Genomic DNA, 10,778 nt, shown 5'->3' with positions numbered 1-10,778 from the left:
CAGAACAATAGTACAAGCCCCTTTCTATATATCCAATCACACCATCCATACTGACCTAAATGTCCCTTTTGTTACCGAGCTAGCCCAATCCCGTTAAAAAACGTTCCATTCCAAACTACTCCATCATCCGAACCCTTTCGTCAAAAACCTGTCATCAAAAAAAAAAAACAAAAAAAACCTGCAATGGCTGAATACCTGATGATGCCTTCATCTATTGAGAGCAATTATGAACAAAAGAATTTTCAGTGAAATCAGTAGTAACTTAAATGTTAAAAACCAGTTCTTGCCTTTTTTTCTTCTAATATTGAAATATTACATGCAGCACAGCTGGTGTTATAGTGGGCAGCCAGTCAGATGTATGTAGTAAAAGAGGTCAGGCAGCAGCAAGGCCAGTGTTTAAATTGCAATTTGGTCATTAAAATCAATAAAATCAAATATATTTTCACTAAATGAAATTATGGGGGCTTTACAAAAAAGATTATAATATGCAAAAACTTTTATTTAACAAAACAAAAACACAAAAAATACAATTTATGTAATATCACAAGTGAAATGTGATGGGATGAATTTTACGGAGGAACTGGCTTTACAGAAGGATTTGTGTAACTTTTGACTTTCCCCTGAAACAAACGATTTTATAAAATTCAAAACCGACTGAATATTATAAGTACAATACTCACTTATGGGTCCTTTCCAATTTATAATAATGGTCTAAGTGACCGACCTTGGACAAAATGTTTAGGAAACTTTGATCGTGGGTAATCACAATCAGTTGAAAATTCCTTCTGTTGCATTGTGTCCTAACAACTCTAGAAACAAATTAAAAAATTAAAATTGTTTATCGTTTTAAATAAATGATGCTTACTCTGCCAGAGCTTCGCTGAGCTTGATTATGTTCTGATGGTCAAGATTCGTAGTCGGCTCATCGAGAGCTAGAACTCCACAGGTCGAGCTAAACGTTTCAGCAAGAGCGATTCTTATTATAAGCGAGGCCAGGACTTTCTGACCAGCGCTGCATCTCCCCCGCATATCAAGTTCGGTTCCGTTTTTCACCTGAACGACCCTGTATTTGAACTGCCTACGCTTCTCAGCTGTCGAATTACACAAAAAAATCATGAAAATGAAAATTTGTCGATTGTAAAATTTATAATAAACCTGATGCGGATTGATCAGCTTCTGCTTTGATTTCAATCGTGTCGATATCATTACCGCAGTAAATTTTCCTCCAAAGCTCTTTTATCACTGAATTGATATGCTCGATTCTTTTATGATGATAACTCATCATGGCCCAATCAAGTGCCTTGTAGTAAATGTTCAAATCATTGGAAACTTTTCTAAATACCTAAGAATTAAAGAAATAATAAAATTTTCAAAAAACAAAATGGTTTTAATTCTACTACCTCTACTTCGATCACTTTTTCACGATAGTTCTTATCGGCGTTTTTATAATGCGGCCTGTCTAATTCTTTCTTTATCGTTTCGATGTTCCTTTCAAGTTCTCTTTTACTCCCTTCTGCCTCTGCTTTCTGAAACGAAGCATTGAACAAAACAAAAATTCAAAATCAAACATGTTTTCAGTACCTCTTTGATCAATCGTTGAGCAGCTTCGTTACATTTCTGTTTCTCTTCGTTTATAGTCTTGAAATCAAGGTTGCCGATTTGTAGGTTCAACTTCTGTACGCTTTCTTTCAATTCTTTTTCTTCTGTGAGTTTTTCTCTGAGTTTCAAATTGTCATCCAACTCCCTTTGTCTCACCTGAAACATCACAATAACACTAATAAAGTTGTTATTGGTTTTAATTAATTTTTTATTAACCGTATGGGAAGATAGGTCGGTCTTTAGTTTATCCTTTTGATCAGCTAGAGATATTTTTTTCAGGGATAGAGTATCATGCTCTTTTTGTAAGCTGGCAAGATTTTTCTGCGAGGTTTCGAGTTTTTTGGCGCCTCCTGACATTTCGTATTCAAGGATGGACTGGTGTTCATTCCTCAACTCTCTGTATCTTTGTTCTATTTCCTTTAACTAAAAAATAAAATTTTTCTTTAACAAATTCACATTCTTATTTATTACCATCTGTCAATTTTATACCCTAGATGATTTTAAATCGACTGCGGAGAGATTGGAAGTTTCTAAATTTTTCATCTGCCTCAAGTACTGATCCAACTTTCTCGTGTACATCGCCATGTTCTCATTGTTTTTTTCTATTTCAGTCTGCAAGGTTATTTCCAAGCTTTCGAGCTCTTCCCTTTTCTCGGCGAGCTGTGCCCTCATTTGGACGTTCCCGCTGATTTTTAACTGTTGGCTTTGTATGGCATTCTTCTGCTCTTGAAGTTTGTTCTTTTTCACGTTGATGTCCATCTTCTTGTTTTTGAGGGACTCGAGAGTTCTCCTTGAATTCTGTAACGACGTCCTTAGTTCCCTCTGCGCCTGGAGAGCATCGTCGAGCGAACGCTTCGTACCCGCTGGCATTTTGGCCGACAACTTTTGTATCTCTCTGTCCAGTTTCCTGCTCTCTGAAATGAGCTGTTCGAGCAGTACGATGTCGCTCTGCATACCCTTGGCCATCGCCTCATCACACTGGGGACCTTCGATCTCATTTGACAACAATATAATCGATTCTTTGAGTGCTAAAATTTTTTTTTCCGACTTCCTCACTTCTTCCCTAAAATAACATTTTAATAATATCTACAGACAAAAAATAAAAAAATAAAAACATACTCGAGGGTAGGAATTTCAGTACTTTTCATCACAGACAATTTTTCATATTTTGGTTTCAATTGTAACAAACTGTTGTACTTTTCCTGACAGGCGTTTAAATTATTTTTGTTCTCTCTCAACTTCGTAGGAACCTCTTTAACTTTAATAGATAACTATAAAATAATATATTAAACATTAATATCTTAGCCTACTCATAATTGTGAAAAATATGATTAATAAAACAAATCCACGGCAGTAAAACAACATTTTGAAATACCTCGTTAATGATTGATGTGACTTCATTTTCAGCTGTAAATTCTCTATTGCAAAGTGGACAGCACGGATCTCGCTCTTGCAACTTTTGTACATATTTTCGGAACATGAATTCCGAAGACGATAAATTTCCCTTTTGATCCTGAAAATAAATAAGTATAACAACTTTTGTTTTTTAAAATATGGCAAAGTTGTTTGTTGATATTGTTTTATTATACCTGGAGGTCTTGGAGTTTTTGAGCCATTTCCGAGAGGTAGCTGTCGTAATCCTGGCCGTTGCAGGCCTGGCTTATGGAAAACTGATCCGCTTCCAGTGTCTGCTTGGCCAATTTGAGCTTTTCGTTTAAATGCTTCTGCTCGGCCTCCTTACCAGCGAGTTCTTTTTCTTTCGTCTTCAACTCTTCTGTCTTTGTCTTAATTTCATCTGCCTAAGATTGAAATATTTTATAGAAAACCAATCTGAATGAATTACCTTTCTTTTAAATTTACCAGCTTGTCTAAACAGGCTTCTAACTGAAATTTTATCCCTTGCTCTGGCACATCAGATAAAAGATGTTTAAGTGCTTTTTCATGACGACTTTTCCTTTAATACATTTAAAAAAATATAATAATGTAACTCATAATGAAATTTATTCCTTACATTTTTTTTATTTCGGCGTCTTTCACCGCCTTGGCTGGTTTGCTTATATCTAGCTGAGCCTGTATGGAAGTGAGAGATTGCAGGCTCTGAATTTCTCGTTCCAGCATAGCCATTTCGTCTTCCAGCCTGTAAAATGAAGATTCAATGTCTTTCCAGCATAATTAAATCATAATGCTTACTTTTCTTTAGCCTTGTCAGCATTGTTTATTTCTACATCTATGTCTTGACCGCTGCTGTTATTATTTAAAGCCTCTATCTCTTTTTTAACCCTATCAAGTTTATTTTGCAGCTCGCCTAACATGTCGGCAGATTGGTCAGCCTGAAAATATGTTATTTAAAAGACTAAAAAATGTCTTGAAAGAATGTTTAAAAACCTCAAAAATGTCTTCTTTGACTTTCTGAAGTTCTTTTTTGTTTGAGTCTAACTGTTTTTTCTGGTTGACTATATTCTGATCAATTTTAGCCTTTTCTTCTCGCATGCTGTCTATTTCAGACTGAAGCTCAGAAACTTTGCGCTTCTGTTCCTCCTTCAATTTTTTAATTTGATCTTCTAGTTCAGACATGCACTGTTCGACCGAATAGAACACCCGTTGGATTTCGTCTGACTGGGAAAGCTGTGAAATGGTCGTTGCTGAAAGAATACGAAAAAATTTATTATTGCATTTCTCGATTTGTTTTATTTTTTAATTTACTTATGTCCAAATCTTCTGAGAGAGCGAGAATTGATTTGTTCCGTTTCTCAAGCTTCTCTTTATTCTTTTCCATATCCCTGAGTAGTTGGCCAATTTTGAACTGCTCATCATTCATAAACTGTTGGTTTTTCTTCATTTCCTCTACTAACTCTTCTTCTTGCCTTTCAACCTCTTCGAGATGTTCTTCTTTTTCACTAAAAAAGAAATTTATGTATTAAAATTTTAATCAATCTTTCAAATGTACTTAAAGCAATAAATGTGATACCCTTTTTCTTGTTCAAAATTACTGATGGCCTCTTTCAGCTGTTCAATCGTCCCTTTGAATTCATGTTGAATCTGTTTTTTGTATTCTGCAATCGTCACTCTCACGCCTTGTAATTTTGTCCTCTGCGTCTCTTGTTCTGTCTTCAAATCAGCGATTTGATCTTCCTTGATTGCAAGTTCCTTTAAACGGTCTTAAAAAAAAGTTTCATTACATATTTAATATAAAAAATAACAAATAAAATATTTACTTTTGATAGGATTCAGGCTTGCTTCAAATGCATCCAATTTATTTTTATATTCGAAAAGTCTGCCTTGGACGCTCTCAAGATCGATCCTTTTCTGAGCAACATCTTTCGTCGTCTGCGACAAACTTTCGACGTCCCTATTTAACAGTTTTTCATCTAAAAACGAATACAAGAGAGTTAAAATTTAAATATATTAAGTAGGAAGCAATAAATACCTTGAACGTATTGTTTCCTGAGGTTCTTCACCTGGTCAAGGCACTTAGTGTATTTAGTTTGGCCGAATATCTCATCAAAATGAGCTTTTACTTTAGTGTCTTCATCTAAAGGCCTTTAGATTTTTTTAAAAATAATTAGTTTTTTTTTTTAAATAACAGACATATCTGAGAACAAACCAGTTAGAATCTTCCTGATGGCAAAGTAGGACATTGCTGAGTACAGCTTTGCTCACTCCAAGCGCTTGGCACATTTCTTGATCAATGTCGGCACACTTGCCACTTATTGTAGTCCACTAGATTTAAAATAATATAATATACAGCATTAATAATTAATTTGTTGAAAAAAAATTAAAAAAATACAAACTGTATTGTCATCAGCTTTGCGGTTGATTGCCTGATCGATGCGTTTGAACTCAGTCTTTCTTAACTTTTGGGAAGCAGATACTATACGCGTTACGCTCAAAGTCTTTCCGTTTAAGTCTTTCAACTGGAGTTTTACCTGACCTTTAACCTATCAAGATAAAAAAGTCATCACTTTTTCCATTCTCTACACTAGTAATTGTATAAATTATATTATAATACACTTTTTTTCATGGAATGAGTATCTGGTTTGTCTAGAATTCATAGTACTATGGTTACAAAATGTTAATTCCCCACCCCCCTCAGCCACCACCCCGGTGCCATACCTTGGGGAGACCCTATACCGGTGGACTATGCCAAACTAATAACTGGGAGTGTGAAATATAAAAAAGGTAGAAATGCATGAGCTTATAAAGGTCTGAAATATATCATTGGCGCACTAAATATTTAATCTTTTTAAAAAGATAGTTCCTACTCATAGTCTGTTGTTTTCAACAATTTGGATTGCAAGTTTTTAAAATAGAATAGAATAGAATAATTTTTATTTTGTTCACAAGTTTATTGTACAAACGTCACTAAATAAATATACAATAATAAATATAAATACAATTCATTACTTTACGTTCTTTACAACGTCCTTGAATTCATCCTTGTGGTATATATGATTTTCTATTATAACTTTTTTATAAATGTTATGAATTCATTAATTAGTAACAATTTTATTATATTGAGGAGCATGTTGTATGCCCTAATGGTACTCTTTTCTGGGCTTGTTTTTCCACTGAACAGAAAGGGATTACTAAATTATTATAATTTCTAGGATTTATCTTGTTGTATCGGTGAGTCTCAATAACATGGCTTTCCTTAATATACTTTAGATTGGAGTAAATGTACAGAGCCAGGTACGATCAAAACTTTCAGCTCCTTAGCTAGTGGATTACTATGATCCTTCGGTTTTTTCTTAAATATTGTTTTTAATGTGTGGTGTTTAGTGACCATTAACCAATGATTATTTGGAGATCGTGAGATGCGGTCTGGTGTGATGTAGGTTTTAGAAAAACATTTTCTTTATCATGCCAACGATTCGATCTTTATTGAGATCATCTTCAGGGCTCAAAGTGTTTTGTTTTCCATGAAGATGTGTCATTCTTGTGTCACTCACTCTCAACACGACAGACAAAAACATACATCACACCACACTGCACCTCATGATCTCCAAATAATCATTGTTCTTCATGCTTTTTTTTTAGCGATTTTTAGTATTTTTTCTGTCACCTTCCCCAAATCTTATGCTATAATTTACAATTACTTGAAATAGTAATAAACGTACAGTTCGTAGTGTACAGCGAGATTTTTTAATTTGTTTAGTATAAAACAGACCAGGGCGAGTTTTCTGCATACATAGTCAATAAGATGATGCCATTTAAGGTTATTTAATACAAAACCTAGAAAGTTTACAGTTTTTTGCTTTAATTGTTGTTTCAATATCATAACTGATGAATTGATTTTTATTTACATTTAGGAACACAGTTGGGAGTTAGCGTAGAAATAATAGTATTCATTTAATACTAAAAAATAGAGGTCCTAAAATGGATCCCTGAGGTACCATATCTGACCACTTCATGACTACATTCCATTAATTATTTCATTCTGTTTCCTGTTTTTTTAAAGAAATTTTCACAAAATTGTAGTGATTTATCCCAGATCCCAAAGTGGTGTAACTTTTCCAACAGAATTGTACGATTAACTATGTCAAACGTCCTAGATAGATCACACAGATAGATAAATATATCACAGAATACAACAAACTGTAAGTAGGGACTATCTTTTTAAAAAGATTAAACAATATACTCCAACATTTATCATTTCTACCACTACATATTTTTCCGTAGTCAATTTTATTAAACGTACCAATGGGGCTAATTTTTATTCTGATTGTTTATAGTGGGCTCCATTATCCAAAACTCAATTTATTACAATCAATTAGCCGATAACCAATCGTCTGACAGAGTTAGACTGCCCGCACATGAGGCTAATCAAAAATTTGTTTATGATGCAAACCATCTTGATTTTGTGGAACTCCATAAGATGATGGGTAGGAAATAAATTCTTTTTATTATTATTTGAGGTATTTATTATTTGAGCACATTTTGGTCTAATATTTTTGTAATAAGTAATGTATACTATCACCCCTTACAATTTGGGGATGACTCTTTCGGAGATATTCCGAAAGATGAATGGGGCATATATTCAATTTGAACTGGAAAAAACAGATCAGGTGTGTTCCAAATTTGAAGCCTTTTGCTTGAGCTAGCACCAATATTTAGAAGTAATTGTATAATAATTTAGTTCTCACAAGGGTGAGTTGAGTGATTACGTTGTGTGGTTGTATGAATACAGGTGGAACCTAGAGTGTAGAATAATTAAAAGATTTTATTCATCCTATGTTACAATTTTGGCCTTGTAAATATNCCTATCAACCTCCTAATTCCCCTCCTTGAGTTAGAGAATAGCCATTTCGATTCTTTTGGTTTGATTTCCTTCAGAAACTCCTTCGATTGCCTATGTCCGGGGGACAGATTCCATTCCTTAAGGAATTGTTTCATGCCCCAGCAATTAATACTCTCTTTCGCTGTGCTTATAGGGTGGGGTAATACCGGTGGCCCGACAAACGCAGTATTTGAGCCTTCTTTGGCCAGGCTGTCCGCCTCTTCATTGCCATAGTGCCCCTTATGAGCTGGTATCCATATGAGGGTTACCCTATTCTCGTACCTGGTAGTAATCCTATTAATAAGTTCAACGGTTTCTTCCACCAGCCTAGATGTTGATAGCACTTTTTGTAATGACTTAAGACTGGCCTGACTGTCGGAAAAAATTCTAATATCTTTTCCCTTAACCTTGTTATCCATGAGTGTTCTGCAGTAAACATTGATGGCCCAGACCTCCGCCTGAAAGACGGAGATGTTATTACCAAGAGGGGAGGAGATACTGATCCCTAATTTAGGTATATGTATTCCAGCACCGCTTCCCTTGTCTTTAATGAGTGAGCAGTGTTGTACCCTTATTTGTTTGAAAGAACAATGTCACAATATATATGTATAAGTAATAATTCATAATCTTCAGCGACTTTTTTTATATTAAGTGGTTTGAAGGTTTTTTCATTCTTATAAGTTCAGAAATTTATGTCTGGATGACTATGGACTTGGCGAGTAGTCTGTCAAGAAGAATAAAAGTCACTAAGATGATCTACATTAGACCAAAACGTATTTTATGTATTAAATGCCTATTGTGGAAAAGGCAATTTATTTCCTACACATCAGCCTACTCAAAATTGATCAAATTCAGTAGTTTCTTCGGTGACATCAATTTTTGACTTTTTTCGTTCAGTGAAGAACCTGTCATATTACTGTATGGTATGGTAGAAAAGGATACTAGGAAGCGGGGTTTGCACTCCCCAGGCACTGCGGCCTTCTGGCTTATTGTACCTTCCTAGTTCCTTAGTTCAGTGCAATAGACTCAATCCTTCTTCTTAGAAGTATCAGGTCATTGACTGTCGCTGCTGCAATTTGATTCCCTAAGTTTTTNAGCAGTACTTTTGCCAGTCTCGGTGAGGGTTGTTTCATCATAAGTTTACTATGTCTAGCACCGCTCACTTCTCCTTTTGTTTTGTTTGGATCCATTCTGCGATGGAAGATTCTATATTTGTTTTTGTTATCCCAAGTATAGGTCCGGGGCCTATATATGGTCTTGCAGATCCTCCTCTGGCCAGTCTGTCTGCTTTATCGTTACCCAAAATTCCCCTGTGCCCTGGCACCCAAGATATCATCAGGTTGTTGTGTTCCCCCAGTTTTGGAGATTTTAGATGCATTCATGGACTAATTTTGATGTGATTCTTTTACATGCTAATGCTTTAATGGCTGCTTGGCTATCTGATCTTATGAGGATTTTTTTGTCAGTGTAACCTCTTTTAAGATTTTCCAGAGCACAAGCATTGATGGCATGTATTTCTGCTTGAAAGACCGAAGTGTACTTCCCTAATGAGTATGACTGCTCATGTGTTGGGCTTGTACAGAAAACGCCTAATCCGGTTCCTTCATTTGTTTTGGAGCCATCTGTATACCATATCATTGTATCTGATGCTCTGTCATATTACTGTACTATCAATGCTACAGAAGAGAAAGAATACAAAGAATATTTTGCATTCGTATGCTATAAATTATTCAAGACTGTTTGAACTGTTAAAATGGTTCGGCTGGCTCGTCTCCAAAGAATTCAATCACACCAGTTCATCGTTGGAATCATTGACCAAGCTGATGGGCTATTGACCAACCTTGAACTACCCACACCTTTAAAGCAGTCTAAAAACGGAGCAACACAAAATAAACAAAAATAATATATCAGTAGTCACCTAAGTCACTCATTAGTGACGCAGATCCACACATGAAGCTACTCAAAAAAGATCAAAATGAGTAGTTTGTTCAGTGAAGTCAAAGAATTATCACCATCCCTGGTAAATATGATGACAGTAATCTCAGTGATGAATCAGACAATAAAGCTATCACATAACTGTACTATCATCTCTATTGAAGGGAAAAAAACAGATTTTGTGTTTATGCATCTTTCCAACTTCATGCTTTTTCAGAAAGCGCAGAGTTTCATAAAACAGGATGCTTTTCAACTCCTGGTGAAATATAATCACCTGTTGATCGTTGTTTTGAAAATTATCCAAAACCGCAACTTCAGTCGATAGTGACTCGGCAGCTTAACTGCTGTGTCTCATTCAGTCACACTGAACGTGACTCGTTCCGGACTGTAAGTCGTGTCATTGATTAGTTTCTTTTGAGTAGCTCCGTGTGCAGACCCGATTGTGGAATTGTAACGATCAGTGCAAGATTTGACAAATGTTGATTTTTATTTTACAGCCTTGAGGCGTTGTACTCCATGCCGGTTATATCATTGACTGATGGTACCTCGTGTACATCTTGACAGCGCAGATCTGTCAAATCGTGTTGTCATTTTTATTCAAACCACTTGTTCATGTTTGCTTTTATCGGCCGACCTTCTTAGGACATAGGATCGTTTTTTAATCTAAGTCATACCTCCATAGACCCTGAAAGTTTTGGGTCGTGTACGAAGTTGGCGTTGCTGCTCTTGAGGCCGGCCGGTAGTTCGCCGCAGGTCGCGAACTTGATCGCCTCGATCAAAGTCGTCTTCCCGCATCCGTTCTCGCCCAGGATGAGGGTCAAAGGCGATGAGAACTTAATCAAGCCCGCGTCTTCTTTTTCGGGGCCGAAGCTCCTGATGCCTTGCACGTACAGCTTCTCTAGGGACGACATGCCTCAGAGAGTCAGAGCACTACTATCCTGCATTCGCCTGTTACCTTTCTCAATTT

The 10,778-nt window shown here is 35.9% G+C and overlaps 1 protein-coding gene across 1 annotated transcript; it reads right to left on the bottom strand.

The window, feature by feature from the left end:
* Positions 1–481: 481 nt before the first annotated feature.
* Positions 482–10,778, bottom strand: LOC106666363 (DNA repair protein RAD50). The gene is made up of 22 exons (XM_014393523.2): positions 10,486–10,778; positions 5,391–5,537; positions 5,204–5,319; positions 5,027–5,139; positions 4,815–4,967; positions 4,568–4,757; positions 4,303–4,496; positions 3,985–4,241; positions 3,790–3,929; positions 3,611–3,736; positions 3,460–3,553; positions 3,189–3,398; positions 2,975–3,112; positions 2,719–2,870; positions 2,089–2,662; positions 1,816–2,022; positions 1,582–1,755; positions 1,401–1,526; positions 1,156–1,342; positions 866–1,091; positions 681–809; positions 482–620 (listed from the first exon to the last, which is right to left on the bottom strand). Exons 1-22 carry the CDS (start codon positions 10,720–10,722, stop codon positions 587–589), a joined length of 3,924 nt encoding a protein of 1,307 aa, XP_014249009.1. The 5' UTR covers positions 10,723–10,778; the 3' UTR covers positions 482–586.

The sequence above is a fragment of the Cimex lectularius genome, unplaced genomic scaffold (assembly GCF_000648675.2).
Source record: "Cimex lectularius strain Harlan isolate CLEC.00 unplaced genomic scaffold, Clec_2.1 scaffold236, whole genome shotgun sequence".
Taxonomy (NCBI): domain Eukaryota; kingdom Metazoa; phylum Arthropoda; class Insecta; order Hemiptera; family Cimicidae; genus Cimex; species Cimex lectularius.
Note: the sequence above shows the minus strand (reverse complement) of the source record. Positions and strands in the feature narration are given on the sequence as shown.

What these genes read in the sequence shown, in the direction of transcription:
- LOC106666363 (XM_014393523.2), bottom strand. Translation starts at nt 10,722, where the DNA reads ATGTCGTCCCTAGAGAAGCTGTACGTGCAAGGCATCAGGAGCTTCGGC. An exon ending in GCAAAGCTGATGACAATACA is followed by an intron (nt 5,320 to 5,390) that starts GTTTGTATTTTT and finishes TTTTAAATCTAG; the next exon opens with TGGACTACAATAAGTGGCAA. An exon ending in CTCAGCGAAGCTCTGGCAGA is followed by an intron (nt 810 to 865) that starts GTAAGCATCATT and finishes ATTTGTTTCTAG; the next exon opens with AGTTGTTAGGACACAATGCA.